Source organism: Macaca thibetana, chromosome 12 (genome assembly GCF_024542745.1).
Source record: "Macaca thibetana thibetana isolate TM-01 chromosome 12, ASM2454274v1, whole genome shotgun sequence".
NCBI classification, from domain to species: domain Eukaryota; kingdom Metazoa; phylum Chordata; class Mammalia; order Primates; family Cercopithecidae; genus Macaca; species Macaca thibetana.
In genome coordinates this window covers 4,618,396-4,642,450 of record NC_065589.1, presented here as the reverse complement: position 1 = coordinate 4,642,450, position 24,055 = coordinate 4,618,396, and the positions used below count along the sequence as shown (strand labels likewise).

At 41.2% G+C, this 24,055-nt stretch overlaps 1 protein-coding gene across 1 annotated transcript in view; it reads left to right on the top strand.

Moving 5' to 3' along the window:
* Window positions 1–24,055, top strand: part of UBE2F (ubiquitin conjugating enzyme E2 F (putative)) — a 166,367-nt gene that overhangs the window by 117,743 nt on the left and 24,569 nt on the right. Inside the window, exons 5-6 of the mRNA XM_050751685.1 lie at window positions 630–695; window positions 23,455–23,522. Of these exons, the coding sequence (XP_050607642.1) occupies window positions 630–695; window positions 23,455–23,522 (134 nt within the window). The remainder of the gene's footprint in view (window positions 1–629; window positions 696–23,454; window positions 23,523–24,055) is intronic.

The following is a 24,055-nucleotide window of genomic DNA, read 5'->3' as shown; positions in this document are numbered from 1 at the left end:
TTTTTTTTTTTTTTTTTTGAGACGGGGTTTCGCTCTCGTTGCCCAGGCTGGAGTGCAATGGCGCGATCTCTGCTCACTGCAACCTCCGTCTCCCCCATTCAAGTGGTTCTCCTGCCTCAGCCTCCCAAGTAGCTGGGATTACAGGCATAAGCCACCACGCCCAGCCAGCACCCTTCTTTATAAAGAACTTCCATTTACCATGGTGACTGAATGTCTGTGGTGCCAGGGGAACAGAGTTGACCTGGGCTCCTTCCTGGTTTTTTCGTGTTTAGTTAGCCTTTGCCTGCATATATTAATGTCCCTGAGATATGGTTTCTTCTTGTCAAAGTACAGTAGCATAATTCTTTTGAAATAAATGGTTTAGTGACCACTTAAAGGTTGAAGGAAAACATCTCTATTTGGGATTAACTAGTAAAAGACTAAGGAGAAAAACACATGACAAAAACCACTGGTTTGCAATTTTATTGGCACAGTTATTATCAGACAAATAGGGAGGGAGATCTACCAGCTTTCCATAAACCATACAAATCCCTCTAGCACCGCTAACTTTACATGTGTTCAAAAGTTAGCCTCATCATATGGACTGTTGCTCACTGCCAGGCCTTCCTGATGTGCTGTTTCTTTTGCAGGTACATGTAAAGTGCATTTTCCTGATCCAAACAAGCTTCATTGTTTTCAGCTAACAGTAACCCCAGGTAACATTCTTACATACTTAAGTATTAAAGTTATTTCAAACAGCAAATTATAAAGGCTGCCCAAACCTGTATTCTTTGCCTTCGTTTGTCCTCTAGCTTTTAAAAAATTAACACATTAATAACAATTTCATATGAAGATAAGATACATACTTCGTAGTGAATGAAATAAAGCATAGTAAAGTGAATTTGAGGCATTCAGTGTACACTCTCAATGATGTATAAATGTAACTAAAGTTAATGACAGCTGAAGCAGTTGGTGTATAGTGAAGAGTGTGGGCTTTGAAGTTGTAAGTGGGTTCCAATCCTTTTCCCCCACATAGGAATAGTGTGACCTTGGTTAAGTTGCTTGACCTTTTAGCCACAGCCTGCCTATCTACAAAGTGGGGTCAAATAGGACCTATCTCATAGGACAGTTGTGAGGATTAAACAGATAGTGTGGGTAAAGCACTTAAGCCCAGGGTCTGGCACACAGAAGCAGACAGAAAGAAGATTACCAGCTGACCTCAGAAAGACTGATAAGTGTCTAATCCCTAAGCTGCCCCAGCATGGCAACATGTTTCTTCTTGGTTAAAGTAGACAGCAAGAGGAGGACTTGTATATTTTCTAGTTACAATGCAGCTCCAAGAGCTGCAGATTCCCACACTTCACAATCCACTGGTGTTTGTGTTGGACAGTGAGTGGCGACCAGTCGATGCTGCTGTGGGGAATTAACAAGAGGGAAGGATGTTTGGTGGTGGAAATATAGGGTATTATTTTATTTGGGGTATGGAAAGGTAGTGAGAAACTGAGAATTATTAGTCACTAGTTAATTAAAATGTGGAAATTAAATTAAAATGTGGAAAAGAACACAGGAGTTTGGTAGGTGGCAATGAACCCACTAATAAGTCCTGGCCTTGTCTCTCTGTGGGTAGGATGGGCTTTTTCTGTGGAAGATGTTTGATAATAATAGCACAAGAAATCCTGGTTTCAAAATATGCTTGAAAACTTTAAAAAATTCCATTTTATCTATGTGATGGTTCTACAAGGGGCTCTGGAAGTGTAAATCAATCTGATACTGATTAAGATAAGGAGAGTACTTGGGTATAGTAGTTAATACTAGAACATCATCATTATATATATATATATTTTTTTCTTTTCTTTCTTGTTTTTTCTGTTAGCCGTACTTTATGCCAAATAGAACACCATCATTAGAAAGCGGAGTGTTCCACATGCCTGACATCTATAGATAAATGTAGTGAAGGACTTTAAACTGTGAAATGATGAAAACTCTCACGATCCTTTGGCTGCCTTTGGCTACACATTGCATATTGCGCTGTTTTTGACGAGACGTATTGAGCACACTCTAATGCTTTCTTGGTGACTCAGGGTCACTGTTATGGACATCATTTACTATTCTGTTAAGTAATGTAGAGTATTCTCAGAAATTATTGTAGTGATTAAGATTGGTTCTCTGTTTACTAATTTCAGACTTGTGTGTTAATAGTAAAATATTTTCTTTCATCTGCCTTTCTAGGGCATTTTCAATGGCTATCAGGGATTCTGTGGCTCTGCCCATCCCAAGCATGGGCTTTGTGGTCCTTGGCCACTCAAAGATGTTTGTTGATTTTTCCAGACTCTTCACTGTCACATGACTGGGTTTCTGGCAGGTCTAACTGCTGGATAAATGTTTCTTCCCCACCTCTCCTCCACCTTTTTTTCTTTTTTGTTTTCTGAGACGGAGTGAGCCACCCAGGCTGGAGTGCTGTGGCGCGATCTCAGCTCACTGCAACCTTTGCCTTCCCGGTTCAAGTGATTCTCCTGCCTCAGCCTCCCAAGTAGCTGGGATTACAGGCATGCACCACCAGGCCCAGCTAATTTTTGTATTTTTAGTAAAGATGGAATTTCACTCTGTTGGCCAGGCTGGTCTCAAACTCCTAACCTCAGGTGATCTGTCTTCCTCAGCTTCTCAAAGTGCTGGGATTACAGGTGTGAGCCACTGCACCCAGCCCCCCTTATTTTTTAACTGAATTTTTTTACTGAATCACATTAATGTTGTGATTATCGAGATTATATATATATGATAGCATCTTTGATGTTGGTCTTATAATTGTCCTTGAAAATGGAGCATAATTGTTAGTTTTTCTATTCACTGTTCCATCAGATTAAAAAGTAACTTGTGGCTGGGCACGGTGGCTAATGCCTGTAATTCCAGCACTTTGGGAGGCTCAGGTGGATGGATCACTTGAGGTCAGGAGTTCGAGACCAGCCTGGCCAATATGGTGAAACCTTGTTTCTACTAAACATACAAAAAAATTAGCCCGGCGTGGTGGTCGCTCATGCCTGTGATCCCAGCTACTCAGGAGGCTGAGACAGGAGAATAGCTTGAACCCAGGAGGTGGAGGTTGCAGTGAGCTGAGATCAGCCCAGTGCACTCTAGCCTGGGCGACAGAGCTGTCTCAAAAAAAATAAATAAATAACAAATAAAAAGTAACTTGTGTCTTGGTACCTGTAAATACTTAATGCCTGAACATTCATATTTTTAATAAGTGTACTTCAGGGACATTAACATTGAGCTGTACACAGCATGCTTTTTAGATACTGTGTATATGCCCTATTTTGTGATGTCTGTGAGTTAGAAAGCTGTGGTGATGCCTGCTCTTTAATTATTAAGAGAAGTGTCATTATTTTTAAGTGTAATTATTTTTAATTATTAAGATATGTGGCAAGATATGCCAACCCTAAAAACTTGCCACATATCATGGTTTTTTTTTTTTTTTTTTTTTTTTTTTTTATTTTTTTTTTGAGACGGAGTCTTGCTCTGTCGCCCAGGCTGGAGTGCAGTGGCCGGATCTCAGCTCACTGCAAGCTCCGCCTCCCGGGTTCACGCCATTCTCCTGCCTCAGCCTCCCCAGTAGCTGGGACTACAGGCGCCCGCCACCTCGCCCGGCTAGTTTTTTGTATTTTTTAGTAGAGACGGGGTTTCACCGTGTCAGCCAGGATGGTCTCGATCTCCTGACCTCGTGATCCGCCCGTCTCGGCCTCCCAAAGTGCTGGGATTACAGGCTTGAGCCACCGCGCCCGGCCAATATCATGGTTTTTAAAAAGTTTTTTGGAATCATGCTCCTCTTCATATTGAAAACAAATTACAGTGATATGTCTAAGTTGTGAAGTTTTAACAATATATGAAATAAAAATTTTGAAATGAACTTATTTGTAGCCAGTAATCCTGGGGCTAGGGCTGAAAACTCACTAGTATCTATGATCTGGGGGTTAGAATGGTCAAGAGTGGAAGAATTGCATCTGCGTTTTCAGCTCACACCTCTTTATCTGGCTCCTATTCACACTTGCTAACATTTTCATAGTTTTGTTTGTTTTTGGAATGGTTGCTCATGCTTGGGAATAAATATACACTCTTTAGAGACAAACATGGAAATGTAATTTGGTGATGGGGAAAAGAAAGGGACCGAATTTAGAAAAAAAGTGTCCACATCATCTCACAAAACAAGAAAAAGTAGTAATAAGTGAAGTGAAACAAAACAAAAACTTAAAAGATAGCCTGAAATATCCCATGGAGTCTTCTGTGAAGTTAGTGGGACAGTTTGAAAAACTGGACCTGTTCAGTGAGTGGCCTGGCTGACATGTTGATGGAGGTCACCTTAGCCTGCCTTGCTGTGATGGTGGTGATGGTTTTAGACTGAAGGGAACATGGGTTTAAATAACAATGACAATTTTTTAAATTTAAATTTAAATTTTTTTTGTTTTTGAGAGGGAGTCTCACTCTGTTGCCCAGGCTGGAGTGCAGCAGTGCGATCTCGGCTCACTGAAAGCTCTGCCTCCTGGGTTCACGCCATTCTCCTGCCTCAGCCTCCTGAGTAACTGGGACAACAGGCGCCCGCCACCACGCCTGGCTAATTTTTTGTATTTTTAGTAGAGACAGGGTTTCACCGTGTTAGCCAGGATGGTCTCGATCTCCTGACCTTATGATCCGCCCACCTCGGCCTCCCAAAGTACTGGGATTACAGGCGTGAGCCACCACGCCCAGCCTTAAATTTAAATTTTTAAAATCAGTTTTAGTGAAGTATAAAAGTATAAACAATAAAATGTACTAATTTGAAATGTATAGCTTACATTTGGAAAATGTATACACATACGTAACCATAACCCCAATAAATATGAAAAACATTTCCATCATTCCCAAAGTTTCCTTCTGCCTCTTTGTAGCCGGTTCCTTGCCCCCCCACACCACCATCCAAAATTACTTTCTGATTTTTGTTTCCATAGATTAGTTTTGCTTATTCTTGAATTTTTTATATGTAAATGGAATGCTATATATGTACTCTTTGTCTCTGACTTCTTTCACTTAACATAGTTTTAAATTTACACGTGTGAATCATTTTATTCCCCTTTTATGGAATTTTAATGAATATGCCATAATTTATCTTCCTAGTGATAGATATTTGAGTAGTTTCTAGTTTTTGGCTAATATTAGTAAACCAAAAGCAATGAGGTTTGACTGCTGTGAGCTTTTTTTTTAACAAGCTTTTCATGTTCTTTGTTTTCCTTTCTCTTTAATTCTACCCAAGAGTGGAATTTCTGAGTCATAGGAAAGATAACATGTTTAACTTTTTAAGAAACTTTCCACTGTGGTTATGCCATACCCTGACCAGCACTGTATGAGAATTTTCCATTGTTCTACATATGTATCAACATTTGGGTGTGAAGTGGTATATCATTGGGGTTTTTATTTGCATTTCCCAGTGACAGATGATGTAGAGTATCTTTTCATGTATTTACCAGCCATTTATACATGGTCCTTTCTGAAGTGCCCCAGTCTTTTGCCCTAAAAACACTTTTTATTTTATGCTGTGGTCTGAATACAAGTCCTTTGTCAGATGCACGAGCTGTGAATATTTTCTCCCATTCTGTGACTTCTCTGCTCATTTTTAAAAATGCTGTCTTTCGTTGAGGAGGAATTTTTTTTTTTTTTTTTTTTTTTTTTGAGACAGAGTCTTGCTCTGTCACCCAGGCTGGAGTGCAGTGGTGCGACTTCACCTGACTGAAACCTCTGCCTCCTGGATTCTAGTGATTCTCATGCCTCAGCCTCCTGAGTAGCTGGGGTTACAGGTGTGCACCACCACACCCAGCTAATTTTTGTAATTTTAGTAGAGACAGGGTTTTGCTCTGTTGGCCAGGATCGTCTCAAACTCTTGGCCTCAAGTAATCCATCCACTCTGGCCCCCAAAGTGCTGAGATTACTGGCGTGAGCCACCACATCTGGCTGAAATTTTCATTTTTATGATGTGCAGTTTATCAATTTTTTAAATAGTTTGTGCCTTTTATGTCCTGTCCAAGAAATTTTTGCTTACCCAAAGCTTATAAATATATGCTCCTATGTTTTTTTCCTAGAAGCTTTATGATTGTAGGTTTTATGTTAAGGTCCATCATCCATCTTGAGTTGATTTTTGTGTATGGAGTAAGACAGAGGTTGAGATTTACTTTATGTATATAGATACCCAACTGTTTCAATGAAAGGACTTTCCTTTCTTCATTGAATTACCTTGATACCTTGACCAAAAAGCATTGACTGTATATGTGTAGTTCTGCTTTTTGGACTTGATTCTGTTCCATTGATCTGTGTTTACCCTTAGGCCCGTACCACACTGTTTTAATTGTCGTAGCTTTATATAGTACTTATTTGGAAATTCATAGTGTAAGTATTTTGATGTTATTCTTTTTTTTTTTTTTTTTGAAATGGAGTCTCGCTCTGTCACCTAGGCTGGAGTACAGGAGCACGATCTCAGCTCACTGCAACCTCCACCTCCCAGGTTCAAGCGATTCTCCTGCCTCAGCCTCCTGAGTAGCTGGGATTACAGGCACACACCACTACACCCAGCTAATTTTTGTATTTTTAGCAGAAACAGGTTTCACCATGTTGGCCAGGCTGGTCTCAATCTCCTGACCTTGTGATCCACTCACCTTGGCCTCCCAAAGTGCTGGGATTGCAAGTGTGAGCCACCGCGCCCAGCCCAGAATATTCTTACTAGTCTACTAATATCTGTAAGACTTATGTTGATGTCTCCTTTTTCATTACTGATACAATAATTTGTGGCTTCTCATTTTTCTTGATCATGTTAGCTAAAGGTTTATGCAGTTGGTTTTTGCAAAGAACTGACTTTTTCTCAATTGTTTGCCCATTTCGTTTATTTCCACTCTTTGTTATTTCCTTCCTAATGCTTTGATTTTACTTTACTTTTTCTAGCTTCTTAAAGTAGAACCTAGATCATTGGTGTGTATATATCTATTTTAGTGTTTTCAAAAGTAATGTTGATTGAGATATAAGTTATATTCTTTTACTTAGTGTCATGTTTTTGAGTTTCACCTATGTTGTTAATCAGTATTCTGTATTTTGTATTGATGAGTTGTATTCTGTTGTATGAACGCATACCAGTTTATTTACCCATTCACCAGTGGATGAACCTTTGTGTTGTTTCCACTTTGGGGCTATTATTATACATGAAGCTGTTAAAGTATGTGCAGGTCCTCATTTGCCAGTATGTTTTTATTTCTTCTGGATAAATACAAAGCAGTTGAATTACTGGGCCATATGGTAAGAGTAAGTTTAACTTTATAAAACCACCACCATTAAGTTTTGCAAAGTTTTACATTCCTACTAGCAATGAATGAGAATTCCAGTTACTCTATATTCTTACCAACAACTGGTATTGTCATTCTTTTCAATTTTAGCCATTCTAGTAGGTGTATATCTCATTATAACTTTAACTTGCATTTCCCTAATAACCAGTGATGGTGATCTTATTGTTTGCTTGTTTGCTATCTGTGTATCTTTCTTTGTTCAAGTGAGTCTTCAAATATTTTGCCCACTTAAAAATATGATTGTCTTTTTTTTTTTTCAAGATCGAGTTTCACTCTCGTTGCCCAGGCTGGAGTGCAGTGACTCAATCTCAGCTCACTGCAACCTCTGCCTCCTGGTTCAAGTGATTCTCCTGCCTCAGCCTCCTGAGTAACTGGGATTACAGGCATGCGCCACCATGCCTGGCTAATTTTGTATTTTTAGTAGAGACAGGGTTTCTCCATGTTGATCAGGCAGGTCTCGAACTCCCGACCTCAGGTGATCTGCCCGCCTCAGCTTCCCAAAGTGCTGGGATTACAGGCGTGAGCCACCACGCCCGGCCTGATTGTCTTATTAAGTTGTCAGCTTTCCTTATATACCTTGATATGAATCCTTTATCAGATATGTGGTGTTTTTTTAAAGGGTTTTTATTGATATTATGTATAGAAAAAATTCTGATTAGAGACTTCTATAGCTAGATTATAAATCTTATGTAGTTATGTATGTATTTCTCTAAATTTGTTTTAGAATGTATGTCATTAGATTTTGATGTTTTCTTATTTTGAAAATGTAATTTATAAAAACTCCCTGATACATGATAGTAAATGTGCAGCTTACATTAAGTCATAAACATTTAATGGATTTATCTGCTATCCCCATCACTTTTGGTTTGTTTCAGAGCTTTGGAGCTATGGAAGGAGAAGTTTCTGAATGTGTAATAAAGGAATATCCAATTTTTTTTTTTTTTTTTTTTTTTTGAGACAGAGTCTTGCTCTGTTGCCCAGGCTGGAGTACAGTGGCGTAATCTCAGCTCACTGCAACCTCTGCCTCCCAGGTTCAAGTGATTCTCCTGCCTCAGGCTTCCGAGTAGCTGGGATTATGGGCATGTGCCACCACACCCAGCTAATTTTTATATTTTTAGTAGAGATGAGGTTTCACCATGTTGGCCAGGCCGGTCTCAAACTCCAGACCTCTGGTGATCTGCCTGCCTCAGCCTCCCAAAGTGCTGGGATTATAGGCATGAGCCACCGCACCCAACCGGAATATCCCAATCTTTAAGCAAAGAATTACAGTTGGTGAACCTGAAACCCGAGTTGGTTCCACGCATGAACATTTTGTTTTTATTGTTTGAGACGGAATCTCACTCCATCACCCAGGCTGGAGTGGAGTGGCATGATCTTGACTCACTACAATCTCTGCCTCCTAGGTTCAAGCGATTCTTCTGCCTCAGCCTCTTGAGTAGCTGGGATTACATGTGTGTACCACCACGCCTGGCTAATTTTTATTTTATTTTTTTTTTTATTTTTAGTAGAGACAGGGTTTCCCCTGTTGGCCAGGCTGATCTCGAATTCCTGACCTCAAGTGATCCATCTGCCTTGGCTTCCCAATGTGCCAGAATTAAAGGCATCAGCCACCATGCCTGGCTGACACATGAATATTTTGGAACAACATTTACATAGTCATAGACATGTAAGAAGATAAGGAAATGGAGCAGAGCACTGGAACAGTCCTATTGCCTCGACCAACATCCTGACCATGTAGTAGTTTACATGTAGTTTATTGTTAATATGTAAAGGTTTCAGACACATAAAATTTATACTCTCATCCCTGGTTCTTTCTAGCTTGATTTTTAGTTTTAGTATGGAAATAACCATTATAAGGGGGATAAAGTTGAAAGAAGCACAGGTGTTTTTGTGTGTGTGTGTGTGGAATCTTTTCTTTCAAATAATCTTAAAAATACAGATGCCAATTTTCTTGTGATGTAGAATAGAAATGTGATGTGAGCTTTTAACATGTCAGTTATCTGCCAAAGCATTCTCTTGACTTTCATCAGGAAAACATTCACTGCTCTCTCCTTGCCCCTTCCAAGAATTTGGCTGATGTGATGCTTCTTTGCTTACTGTGCCTACTGAGTAGGCCACCCCATCATCTGATACAGGGACACCTGATCTGTTCTCATGCTGGTCTGTCCCCTGCCTTAAACGTAACTCCAAGTCATATTCTCTCGTGGGATGCTCAAGCTTCCTGAAGCGAATATGACAGGAATTGTTGTAAAAAACATTCGCTTCCATGGGCAAAAATAGATTCTGGTGGTCTCCAGTAAAAATGTATATAGTGTGTATAAAATCTCCAAAAATGACATAGTATTTAAATCTTAAGGTTTTTAGCATTTAAAAAATTACCACCACTCTTTAAGGTTCCTGTTCCACCTGATGGTGTCTTTTATGTGGCACAGGCTTTTTATCTTTTTTAAGAATCATGTTTAGTGAGCTATAATTTACATACAGTAAGTTTACCATTCTTAGGTAGACAGCTCTCTGCCTTTTGACAGACCTACTCAGTCACATAACCACCACTGCAATTAAGATACAGGAAGTTTCCATCACCTCAAAAAGTTCCCTCGACCCCCTTTGTAGATCCCCTCTCCATCCCCAGCGCCTGGCAGTCATCAACCTGATTTCTTTCCCTATAGTTTTCCCTTTACCAGGATATTATTTAGATGAACCCAAACAGTATGCAACATTTTGTATGTGGCTTCTCCCACTTAGCGTAATGCTTTTGACATTCATCCATGTTGTTGCATGTATTGTTATTTCAGTTGTATGGATGTACCACAGTTTGATGATCCATTTATCAAATGGCAGGCATTTGAGTTGCTCTCAGTTTTCTTAAGTTATAAGAAACTACAAAATTGTTTTTTCCAAGTAGCTGTACTATTTTGCATTCCCACCAGCACTGTATGAGAATCCTAATTGCTCTGCATTTTCACCAGCATTTAGTTTAAAAAACTTTACTCATGGTAATGGTTACATAGTGGTATTTAATTGTGGTATTAGTTTGCATATTCTTAATGACTATCTCTTTTTTGGAGACGCATCTGCTCAACTGTTTTGCTCATTTAAAAAAAAAATAAGTTTTTTTTTCTTATTGTGGAATTTTAAGAGTTCTTTACCCTAGATATGTCTTTTATCAGATGTGTTTTCTAAATGTTTTTTCCTAGTCTATGGCTCATCTTTATTTCCTTAATACTGTCTTTTAAAGACCATGTATTTTAAATTCATTTGGGGATATCCAACTTATGATTTTTTTCTTTGTGGTAATGTTGTAGGCAGAATAATGGCCCTAAAAGATGTCTATGTCTTAATTCCTGGAAGCTGTTGAATATGTTATGTTACATGGCAAAAGGGAATTAGAGTTACAGATAAATTAAGGTTGCTAGTCATCTGATCTTAAGGCAGGGAGATTGTCCTGGAGTTTCTAGGTGGACCCAATGTAGTTACAGGGATCCTTAAAGTGGAAAGGGAGAGAGAAGCAGTTAGAGTCAGAGAAGGTGATGTGACAATGGAAGCAGGAAGCAGGTGAGGTGATGCACTGGCAGAAAGACTCACCTGCCACTGCTGCCTCTGGAGATGGAGGAAGGGCCCATGACCCCTGGTTGTGGGCAGCTTCTGACTGCTGGTAGTGCAAGGAGACAGCCTTTTCTGGGGCATCCAGAAAGGAGTGCCCCCTTGCCAAAGTCATGATCTTAGCCCAGTGGGACCCATTTTGGTATTCTGGCCTCCAGAAGATAATAAATTTGTATTGTTCAAGGCATAGAGTTTGTGAAAATTTATTATAGCAGCAATGCAAAACTGGTAAGAATAGTTTGTGTTTGTTGTGTCCTAAGAAATCTTTGTCTAAGAAATACAAAGATTTTCTCTTATTGTTAAAATTATTTTATTTTTTTGAGACAGGGTCTTGCTCTGTTGCCCCAGCTGGAATGCAGTGGCACGATCATGGCTCACTGTAACCTCCACCTCCTGGGCTCAAGTTATCCTTCCGCCTCAGCCTCCTGAGGTAGCTTGGTACACGGGAACATGCTACCACACCTGGCTGATTTTTTTATTTTTTGTAGAGACAGGGTTTCGCCATGTTGCGCAAGCTAGTCTTGAACTCCTGGGCTCAAGTGGTCAGCCCACTTTGGCCTCCCAAAGTTCTGGGATTACAGGCAGGAGCCACCATGCCTGGCTTTATTTTTTTTAAAGCAGAGGTTTTATAGCTCTAGGTTTTAGTTAGGTGTGTGATCCAGTTTGAGTTAATTTTCACATATTATACAAGAAAAGAGTGTAGTTTCTGTTATTTTGCTATCTCTTTTTGCATTGTCCATTTCTAGCACCATTTGTTGAAGAAGATTTTTCTCATTGACTTACCTTGGCACCTTTGTTGACATTACATGACTATATGTGTGTGGGTCTATTTCTGGACTCTGTTCCATTCCATTGTTCTGTATGTCTACACTTGTACAAATACCGCTGCTTGATTATTATGGCTTTATAGTAAGTCTTGAAATCCCATCATGTGACCTCTGACTCCTTCAGCATTTTTCTACTTTTTCAAAATTATTTTGGTGATTTTTTGTTCCTTTACTTTTCTACATACACTTTAGAATCAGCCTGTCAAATTTGGCAAAAAACTTGCTGAGATTTTAATTAGGACTACATTGACTCTAATGTAAATCAATTTGGGGAGAATTGCTGTGTTCGTTTATTTGCATTGCTATAAAGAAATACCTGAGGCCAGGTAATTTGTAAAGAAAAGAGGCTAATTTCGGCTTATGGCTGTGTAGGAAGTATGGTGCTGGCATCTGTCTCTAGTGAGGGCATCGGGAAGCTTATAATCCTAGTGGAAGGCAAAGTGGAGCTAGCTTGTCACATGGTGAGAGAGGGAGCAAAAGAGATGCAGACGCTTTTAAACAACCAACTCTTGCATGAACTAACAGTAAGAACTCACTAATTACCATGGCACTGAGCCATTCATAAAGGATCTGCCCCCATCACCCAGACACCTCCCACCAGGCCCCACCTCAAACATTGGGCATCACATTTCAACATGAGATTTGGAGGGGACATACGTCCAAACCATATAATTGTCATCTTAATTATCACATCTTCTAATCCATGAATATGGTTTATATATCTATTTTGAGTTTTCTGTTGCTAGTACATACAAATACAGCTGATTTTCGTATAGTGACCTTGTGTCCTACAATCTTGACAAACCTGCTTTTCATGGTAGTCGTTGTATTGTGGATTCTGTAGACTTTTCTATGTAAACTATCATGCCATCTGTGCATAAAGACAATTTTCTCTCTCCCTTTCAGTCTGTATCCTTCTGTTTCCTCTTCTTGCCTTGTTTTCTTGTCTAAGACTTCCAGTACAATCATGTATAGAAGTGGTGAGAGGGACATCCTTGGCTTGTTCCTTTTTTTTTTTTTTCCCTGAGAAAGAGTTTCGCTCTTGTTGCCAGGCTGGAGTACAATGGCGCGATCTTGGGTCACCACAACCTCCGCCTCCCAGGTTGAAGCAATTCTCCTGCAAGTAGCTGGGATTACAGGCATGCACCACCACAACCAGCTAATTTTTGTATCTTTAGTAGAGATGAGGTTTCACCATGTTGGTCAGGCTGGTCTCGAACTCCCAGCCTCAGGTGATCCGCCCGCCTCTGCCTTCCAAAGTGCTGGGATTACAGGCGTGACCCATTGCACCCAGCCAGCTTGTTTCTGATCTTAGGGGGATGTTATCAGTCTTTCATCATTACGTGTATGGTTTGCTGTAGGGGTTTTGTTTGTTTTTTTGAGATGGAGTCTTGCTCTATCGCCCAGGCTGGAGTGCAGTGGTGTGATTGCGCTCACTGCATCCTCTGCCTCCCGGGTTCAGGCGATTCGTGTGCCTCAGCTTCCTGAGTAGCTGGGACTACAGGTGCCCACCACCATGCCCAGCTAATTTTTATATTTTTAGTAGATATGGCATTTCACCATGTTGGCCAGGCTGGTCTTGAACTTCTGACCTCAGGTAATCTGCCTGCCTTGGTCTCCCAAAGTACTGGAATTACAGGCATGAGCCACTGAGTCTGGCCTTGCTATAGGGTTTTTGCAGATGCCCTTTATCAGGTTGAGAAGTTCTTTTCTACTTCTTGTTTGCATATATATATGTGTGTATATATATGTATTTTTTAAAATCATGAGTGGATGCTTTTTTTGCCCCAAACCAAAAATGGTCAATAATGAATGGATGCTTAATTTGCCAAATGCTTTTTCTGCATCTACTGAGGTGATCATAATGGTTTTTTTATTTTGATCTGTTGATAAGGTAAATTACATTGATAGATTATTTTTCAAATGTTGAACCAAAGCTGCATTTGTGAGATAAACCATAATTCATCATGTATTATGTGTTAATGGTTTCATATATTGCTCAGTTTGATATATTAGTATTTTATTAATAATTTTTACAAATTCTTACCTGTCTGTGAGGGATATTTGTAATTTTTTTTTATAATGAGTTGCCTAATTTTGGTGTCAAGGTAATGTATTCTGGTCTTTGAATGGGGAGGTGTTCTAGTCTCTGGAAGAGCTTGTGTAGAATTAGTATTAATTAGTTGATTAATTGTTTTTTAGACAAGGTCTTACTCTCTTGCCCAGGCTGAATTGCAGTGGCATGATCATGCTTCACTGCCACCTCAACCTCTTGGGCTCAAGCAGTCCTCCCGCCTCAGTCTCCCAGGTAACTGGGACTACAGATGCCCACCGTCTGTAGTGGGCAGATGCACTACCATGCCCAGCTAATTATTTTTTGTAGAGACGGGGGTCTCACTATGTTGCCCAGGCTGGTCTTGAACCTTTGGGCTCAAGCGATCCTCCCAAAGTGCTGGAATTAGAGGTGTGAACCACTGTGCCTGGCCTGTTAATTCTTTATTCAGTGGTAGGATTCACCAGTGAAGCCACTTGTCTCTGGAATTTTGTTTTGTTGTGGTAAGATTTTAAGTATAAACACATTTCTAATAGATATAGGGCTGCCTAGGTTATTCTTGAGTGGGTTTCACTAATCTGTGTCCTTCAAGGGATTTGCTCATATCCTCTGCATTTTTTAATTTATTGATATAATGTTCTTAGTATCATCTTATCCTTTTAAGTTCTGTAGAGTCTGTGTTGTATCTTCTCTTTAATTACTGATATTGTAATTTTTGTCTTTTTTATCGTTGCAAAGAACCTACTTTTAGTTTCATTGATTTTGCTCTGTTACTTTTTGAATTTTGTTCATGTCTTTGTTATTTGCCTCCTCTTTATTTCCGGTTTAATTTGCTCTTTTTCTGATGTTTAAGATGGAAGCTTAGACAAACAGTAGTGTGTTTCCATTTCCCAGTCCAACCTTTATTCTATAGCTCTCATTTGTTTCACTTTTACGTATATTGTAACCCAGAATATATTATCTGTGCTTTACACAGTCTATTTTAAAAATATATGTCTCCGCCGGGCGCGGTGGCTCAAGCCTGTAATCCCAGCACTTTGGGAGGCCGAGGCGGGCGGATCACAAGGTCAGGAGATCGAGACCACAGTGAAACCCCATCTCTACTAAAAATACAAAAAATTAGCCGGGCGCGGTGGCGGGCGCCTGTAGTCCCAGCTACTCAGGAGGCTGAGGCAGGAGAATGGCGGGAACCCGGGAGGCGGAGCTTGCAGTGAGCCGAGATCGCGCCACTGCACTCCAGCCTGGGCAACAGCGTGAGACTCCGTCTCAAAAAAAAAAAAAATATATATATATATATGTCTCCACATACTTAACATTTATGACCCTCATTCCCTTTTGTAGATCTAGGTTTCTCTCTCTGTTATTTTCCTTCTGCCTAAAGAACATCCTTGAAGATTTTTCTGTAGTGCAGATTTGCTTGTGACGAATTCTGTCAGTGTTGCTGAAGGTTGAATTCTTAAGTTGACAGTTTCAGCATTTTAAGGATGTCATTCTACTGCCTTCGTATTTTTTTCCTTAGAAGAAGTTAGTGGTGGTTCTTTGTTCCACTTCATGCGATGTGCATTTTATTCTCTGGCTGCTTTTAAGATTATCACTGTTTTCAGCAGTTTGATTATAATGTGCTTTGAAGTGGTTTTTTCTTTTTTATCACATTTGGGATTTATTAAGCTTTTTGGATCTGTGAGTTATAGTTTTCATCCAATCTAGAAATAATTTGGCCAACATTTCTTTAAATATTTTTTCTGTGATCCTTTTCTGGCACTCTAGTTCATATATATATCATATATGTCTTACATATAGATTACTTCTACGTGTAAATTGTACCTCCATTGGGTCACAAGGCTTTGTTCGCTTTTCTTTCTGTGACTCATTTTGGATAATTTCTTTTTCTGCAATGTCTCATTTGCTGTTAAGCGCATCCAGTGAATTTTTCATTTCAGATACTGTATTTTCTAGCTGTTGACATTCCATTTGGTGCTTTCCCCCTAACCGTCCATTTCTTGCTTCATTATGTTCATGTTTTCCTCTAAGTCTCAGCATCTCTATATAATAGCTGTCATTGTGTCTTTGTCTGCAGCCCCACATCCCCGAGTCCTGCCTGCTCCCTGTGCCCGTGTCTGTCCTGCCTCCTGCCTCCACTCGCACTCACTCACTCTTCTCCACCGTCTGTCTCTGTCTCTTCTCTTTCAACAGTCTGATTTGAGATGGATCAGAGCCTTTTAAGTTTAAAGTTTGCATAGGATGTAACTTCCAGTGTGCTGTAAATATTGACATTTAAAAATGAAAACAGGGCCGGGCGCGGTGGCTCAAGCCTGTAATCCCAGCACTTTGGGAGGCCGAGACGGGCAGATCACGAGGTCAGGAGATCGAGACCATCCTGGCTAACCCGGTGAAACCCCGTCTCTACTAAAAAAATACAAAAAACTAGCCGGGCGAGGTGGCGGCGCCTGTAGTCCCAGCTACTCGGGAGGCTGAGGCAGGAGAATGGCGTAAACCCGGGAGGCGGAGCTTGTAGTGAGCTGAGATCCGGCCACTGCACCCCAGCCTGGGCGACAGAGCGAGACTCTGTCTCCAAAAAAATAAATAAATAAAAAATAAAAATAAAAATGAAAATATTGTATTACTCTTTGAAATGTTTCCAGTATAGAATCTAAATACCACAGATACGCCCACCACCACAGATATGCCCATCATCACACTTTTTTTTTTTTGATGTGTATAAGCTCTACGTCACTGACTGGAAAACCTTTGCTACTTTTTCTCCTAGCGCTCATGTTTTCATTCCACTTGTTCCCTCGAATTGCACCATAATGTAAACATTTTTATGCTTATAAGTATTGTATTTGTGATTTTTTATACTCTTCTGTAACTAGATATACAGGTAGATAGATAGATTGAGCTTTTTTTATTATTATTTTTGAGACAGAGTTTTGCTCTATAGCCCAGGCTGGAGTGCAGTGATGTAATCTCAGCTCACTGCAACCTCTGCCTCCCGGGTTCAAGTAATTCTCCTGCCTCAGCATCCTGAGTAGCTGGGAGTACAGGTACCCGCCACTATGCCTGGCTAATTTTTGTATTCTTAGTATAGACAAGTTTCACCATGTTGGCCAGGCTGGTCTCGAGCTCTTGACCTTGTGATCCACGGGCCTCGGCCTCCCGAAGTGCTGGGATTATAGGCGTGAGCCACCACGCACGGCCCAGAACTCACTATTTGAAAAGTTCCTGTAACTAAGACTCTTAAGTGTTAAATATTTGCTTTTGAACGATTGTTGCAGTTGTTATTTGTACAGGCTCCTGCTTCTGGTTTTTCTTCCGTTGTCCTGGCTGCCTATCCTTTGCCTCATCTCCCAGCCCCTCGAAGTGAGGGAGCCTCAAGGCTTCATCCTGTCTTTGGACCTGTATAGTCAGTTCCCTGGTGTCTTGGCTATCTTGTGACAGAATGCTTTTATACCCCAAATGGCTCCCAAGCTGCCCTCTCTGTCCAACCTCTCCAAGCACTCAAGAATGATCTGTCAGCTGCCCACTCAACGCCTCCACTGGGATGCCAACTTGAAATCTCAAGTTAATGTGTCTGATTTGAACTTCACACAGTTGTGCCCTCTACAGTCGTTTTATCTTCATGGTAGCAACTCTGCCTTTTCCATTGCAAGGTCAAAGATCTTCTTTGACTCCTTCTCTCCTCCCCTCATGCCTAATCTGTCAGCAAATTCTGGTGTTGCTGCCTTCAAAATCTGTCCACTTCACCTGCTCCCACCCTGATCCTAACCATTACCATCTCTCACCTGGATGATTACAACAGATACCCACAACTGGGCTCCTGCTCTGTGATCCGTTTATATGCTCCTGTCTGCTCCCACCCTGATCCTAACCATTACCATCTCTCACCTGGATGATTACAACAGATACCCACAACTGGGCTCCTGCTCTGTGATCCGTTTATATGCTCCTGTCCCTCCCCTACTGAGACCCCTTTCATGGCCCCATCTCACTCTAAATCAGAGCCAGCTACCTGCAGGGGTCTGCAGGGCCCAATACCCTTTGCATCTGCTCCCTCTTTGGGCTCAGATCCTCTTCCCCCACCTCACTCTCTGACTACACTGGCTTCTGCAGGGTTCACGGAACATACTAGGCCTCTTACCATACCCACCCTGTTTCATCTACGTGGAGTGTCCTTCACCCCAGTACTCTCCTTCTTCAAGTCATCATTTTCTCTGACCTCCCTGCTTAAAATTGCAGCCTCTCCCCACTTTCTACTCCTTCTGTTATGTAATTTGTGTATTTTCTCTCCCTTCCACTAGAATGTACTCTTCATAAGGGCGGGAATTATGTCTTATTGATGTGTCTCCAGGGCATAGAACTGTGTGTGGCACATGGTGGGCAGTCATCAACTGTTTGTGTAATGAATGATGAATTTAAGCAAATTCTGATGATAATTAAACATAAAATAACATTTCACCTGCAGTGTATCTCTGAAAATGATGATGGGGTTACTATTAGCATTTTCCCTGATTAAATTGATGCATTGGTAAATGAATATTATTTTATGCTAGAAACAAAGGTCCAATACCAGATTTCTTCCATTATTTTGTCTTTATAGATACAAACACTCAGGACTTCTTGTTCATATAAATAAATAGATGGGGATGGAAGTTGTCATGTTATGGCTGTGCCATTTTGTCTTTGGACTTCCAAGTTAAAGGCCAAAGATCATAAAGTTTTTTTTTTTTTTTTTTTTTGAGACAGGGTCTCACTCTATTGCCCAGGCTGGAGTGAAGTGGTGCAGTCGTGGCTCACTGCAGCCTCAAATTTCCAGGCTCAAGCAATCCTCTCACCTCAGCTTCCCAAGTAGCTGGGACTACAGGTGCACACCACCACACCCGGCTAATTTTTCTTTTTTTTGTGGAGATGGGGTTTAGCCATGTTGCTCAGGCTGGTCTCGAACTCTTAAGCTCAAGCAAGCCACCTGCCTTGGCCTCCCAAAGTGCTGAGATTACAGGCATGAGCCACTTTGCCCGTCCTCATGTAAAGTATTTTCATGATTTTTCCACTGACTATTAGATTAGGTTCCTTCCTCCATTTTGTTGAAAGTAGAGAATTGGAAGCCACCTGACTTGGAGAAGACTTTGTCACTCAGTTGTTGGAATCCTTTGCTTCAGTTTCTGAAATGTCCACCAGAATCACTTTACCAATCCCTGTCAGCTGCAGGGACATCAGAACGCTTTTTTGCCCTGAATAGTTACATCTGTCACCCCTCACTTCAGAGCAGCTTTGCAGGCTTTTGCTGGAAATGCTGAGGAAGAGTTGAGAAAAACAGCAGTGTTGTTATTATTTTTTTTTTTTTGAGACGGAGTCTCGCTCTGTCGCCCAGTCTGGAGTGCAGTGGCCGGATCTCAGCTCACTGCAAGCTCCGCCTCCCGGGTTCACGCCATTCTCCTGCCTCAGCCTCCCGAGTAGCTGGGACTACAGGCGCCGCCACCTCGCCCAGCTAGTTTTTTGTATTTTTTAGTAGAGACGGGGTTTCACCGTGTTAGCCAGGATGGTCTCGATCTCCTGACCTCGTGATCGGCCCGTCTCGGCCTCCCAAAGTGCTGGGATTGCAGGCTTGAGCCACCGCGCCCGGCCAACAGCAGTGTTATTAATTTCAGCATACTAATATGTATACCAGTGTAGTGTTTTAAAAATCTTATTACATTCTTCCTATTTTCACCCAAAACTTGGAGCTCCAGATTCAGCCCAGTTTATCAAAACGATCTGCCATATACATTAATTGTCAAACTAGTCAGCGAAATCAGACTCTTTCCCTCAGACGAAAGTCACTTCATTTTCATTCTAACAACATGCCTCTGACAGCCATCTCACTCTGAGCTCCTGTTCCTAGTTAGATGGGTGAGGCGTGGAGCCGGTGCCCTGGGTAGAGGAAGGCACCATGGCTGTTGTTTCTTGGCATCCTCTTTGCTTGGCTCTCAAAGGGGCGATGCCTGCTTTTACAGTGGTTTAGGGTTTGAAGTTACTAAATGAAGTTTTCATCATCCATGCCATCAGACTCCACAGTGTCTGAACCCAAGACACTTCAGCATGAACCAGGACATACTATTTATAATACCATGCTTTGTCCTTTACAGAAATGAGCATAGGCCAGGCGTGGTGGCTCATGCCTATAATCCCAACACTTTGGGGAGGCCAAGATGGACAGATCACTTGTGGTCAGGAGTTTGAGACCAGCCTGGGCAGCATGGTGAGACCCCATCTCTACAAAAAATTAGCTGGGCGGTGGTGCACACCTGTAGTCCCAGCTACTTGGGTGGTTGAGGTGGGAGGATCACCTGAGTCCTGGAGTTCAAGGCTACAGTGAGCTGTGCACTCCAGCCTGAGCAGTGGAATGAGACGCTGTCTCAGAAATAAATAATTTTTAAAAAGGAAGAAATGGGTATAGATAGGGAAAAGCAAATGGAGACGCAGACCCTACCTTAATGCGTCGCTTTGAGGTGGCTTTACCATTATTAGTGTGTCACGGGTACTTTTGCCCCTAGGAATGTCCACTCCTCGAGGCAGTTCATTCTAGTACAAGGAGAGATGGGAGGTAGGCGTTTTTGCAGGGAGGAAGAAGGTTGTAAAAGAGGAGGTGGGATGGAGAGCTGGCATGACTCCTTGGCCTCAAGGGTGTTGTCCACAGATTTGTTACCAGACAGAGCATATGTGGATGTTGGCCATCTAGAATCTAGAAATGGATTCTGTCACAGTGATTTGTGCCGACGTACCCCTTCAAACAGTTTGTTTTCCCAGGGCTCCCAGTAGTCTTGAAGACACTGGAGTATGGTTCCTCAAAGGTAGTGGGGAGTGGGCTCTAAAGCACAAGGAAAGAGGAGGATAATTCCTCTAATTGTAACAGTGGGGCAGGGGCCAGGCTGGCTGATTGAGAGCTGAGTGCCAGGAACTTCCCTCAGTTGCATTCCATTATTGTATTTTAAAACCTAGTTGTCTGAGAAGTACAATGTTTTCAGCCCCAGCAGCCGTGGACAATAGTAACATATATTTGGCCCGTCCTGGACTTGTATACTGTGCTCTGGGCCACGGAGCACGTGTAGTTACAGACATACTTAGTGAGTCCTCTACCTGCCAGCTCTGGAAGTAAGCAGGCCTTCCCTGAACCGTCTCCACTTTGGGCCAGGCCCTCCCAGAGCCAGGTGCAGAAGGTGAATCAGAACTCTTAAGCTGGGGACATCATGAAGGAGACCTTGTAAATAAGAGATGCTCTTGGGTTTCATCACAGTCCAGTCTGCTCCCAAGCTGCTTTTTAAGTTGGACTGTGGAATTTCTGGGCAAATTCAATAATAAATAAGCAACTTTGGATCAGGTCTCAAAGCTGTGCAACTTCAAAGAGGGAAAAAGAAGTACTGATGCAGAAGCAGATCATTTTCCTGAGAGAGATTTGTTTCATGAAAGAGAAAAAAATAGAACAGTCTATTCTCACTTTTTAATGAGTTAAGAGAAGATATAATCCTAATAATTATTAAGTAAGAACTCGACTGGAGCAGAGGGAATAAGGTAAAGTGATAATCATTTTAGACCAAATAACATATTTGAAAGTGGCAGGCAATAGAGTTGAAACTCTGTAATCCATGAAATGAAAAGCCAACTAGAGAAAAAACATAGCATGGCAGGATGGAATGGCCAGAGCACAGCCATGTCCAAGGTGTCTCGCGTGGGTAGTAATCATTCCTAAGGAAAAGAAAAAGGACAGCACAGTGCAGCAGCAGCGTCCAGAAGCTGTGGTCACAGAGCAGACTGCATGGTTTGTAACGTTAAGCTGGACGTTGGATTTCTGTGTCGTGCCACAGTGGTCAATATCAGAATACGTGTAAGACACCAACATCCACACATGCTTTGACGAACAAGGATATATACTCTTGAGTATTTTATACCTAAGATGCCACTTATTTGAAAAGTTCTTATATCTGGCGTTAAAAATTTCCCCAAACAAGTGTCTTTGCCAAAGACTTTATACTGCCAGTCACAAATCCAAGTGTGTTTATAAAACTTAGAAATACGCATCTCAAAGAAGTGGAGGAAGGCTAGAATGATAAATGCCGTTGGGATGAGTAAGCAACCAGTTAGGAAAAAAAATACGACCTTAGTCTGTAATCAGTTGATGAATGAATGAGCTGATTACATGTAATCTATGAAACCATTAAATTACTAAAAGAAAATATAAGAAGGTATTGATACAATCTTCGTTGGGAAAAGCCTTTTTTAAGCATGACACCAAAGACAGAAACCCTAAAGAAAGATTAGCTTCTTAAAAATGGAAAACTAGTGTTCAGAAACTACAAAATCAAAATGCAAACAGCAGCCTAAGAAAAATTGCTTGTAACATATAAAAAGCAAAGGCTAATTTTCTTAAGAGATTTGTATATTAATAATTAAAAGATGAATACCTCAGTAATAAAAGGAGAGTTTCAGAACATTGATCATTCAGTTCTTAAAAGAAAAAACATAAATGACCAGTAATAATATAAATTTTAGCCTCACTGGTATTCATCAGAGAATGTAAAATAAAAGAGAACTAGTATTTCTCTTCTATCAGATTGGCAAATAAAAAAAATGTCAGGGTCCAGGTAATGCCAGTTTTAACTGATAGATGACATAAATGTTGATACAGTCTCAACTCTTAAGGAATGGAATTTTTTTTTAATGTTGATTTGTTTGAGGCTAACAACTTGCTGTTATGCATTCATTTCATATAAAAAATTGAGAAAAGTGGTAAGATTTAATATTGCTGGTTTGTTCATGATAAATATTTTAGGAGAAGTTGAATTTTAACTTTAAAATGGTGCTAATTCTGTCAAATTTGGAAATCGAGAATAATTTAGTTTCTAGTGGCTTTTCAAGCTCATTCATGCTGGAGTGCCCTCTGCTGGCACCAGCAGCCATTTAGTGACCCCTGGCTGGGTACCATATGAGTACCCTGTGGGGTCTACAGGGTGTGGGGGGCAGGATAAAGAGGGAGTGGGGGTACACAGCATGTAGATGGCAATGTCAGTGATGCTCAGACCCTGGGCATCCTCCTTTGTGCCTATTAGCCCGCATTTCCAGAAGGTCTGCTCTGTTCTGAAGGCTGTGCCAAGCAATCACTGAGGCAGTGATTCTGTCAGGTTCACTGCTGTGTCCCCAAGGCCTAGAACCATGCCCAGCAGAGGGTGGTTGCTCAGTAAGGGTTTGTTGGTCACTGTTAGTCTTGTGTCCTCCAATTGACATTCTCTTGGGGAGACCAGCAGTAAGCAGATAAAGAATTCACTTAAGGCACGAGATGTGTTCAGAGGGTTGTAGGTTCCAGGAAGATGGTAGGATGCAAGGAGGCAAGGCAGATGGCCCCAGAAGGATGTCCCTTCCCTTCCCTGAGGGTGTGCTTGGCCCCATGAGAAGACAGCAGGCATGTGACAGCATGGAGCCCATTCCTGTTCAGGCGGGGGCATGACTTCCACCAGTGTGTGTGCATTTGGTAATGGAACCGAGGAACTCCGCAGGCCTGTTTTTAACCTCCTGATTCTCTGTATTTGCCATATCCTAACAGAGTGTTTGCTTTTTGTTTCCTTTTTTTTTTAATTTAAAGGATTTTTTTGTTTTGTTTTGTGTTTTTTGATAGATGAGGGTTACTACCAGGGTGGAAAATTTCAGTTTGAAACTGAAGTTCCCGATGCGTACAACATGGTGGTGAGTAGCCTGCGTTGAGCCTGTTGTTTTACTTCTCGGGCGGGGCTGCCTGTGGCTGTGGCCCGCCACTGGCACAGGGCCCTAGCACTCCTCTCTGCGTGTGTCCATGTGTGACTGAGTACTCACTTCAGTATTTTTGTGATGAATGTCACTCATCAGCAGTATTTAGAGTGTTAGTAGAGAATTTGTTTATTCAACAAATACTTATGAGTACTATGTGCCAGGCAGCCTGCCTGTGTATTTTCTATAACTCTTATCTGTTACAGTCTGGCACTGAAGAAAAAAAGCATTGTAGTTTTGTTCATGATATGACACCAAAATTCCAGAAGTCTATAAAATGTGTATTTTAGAATTTCAGAGAACGGTGACTTGTAGTTTAAACTCTAAGTAATTTATACCTATAGTTTCATGTTAATCCCTCAAAGATCCTTTTAGGCGATGATTATACCAAATACCATTACATTATGTCTTTGCTTTGGTGGAACTTGCAGACCAATTAGGAGAGATAAAGTGTAGAAAGTTGATAAAGTGAT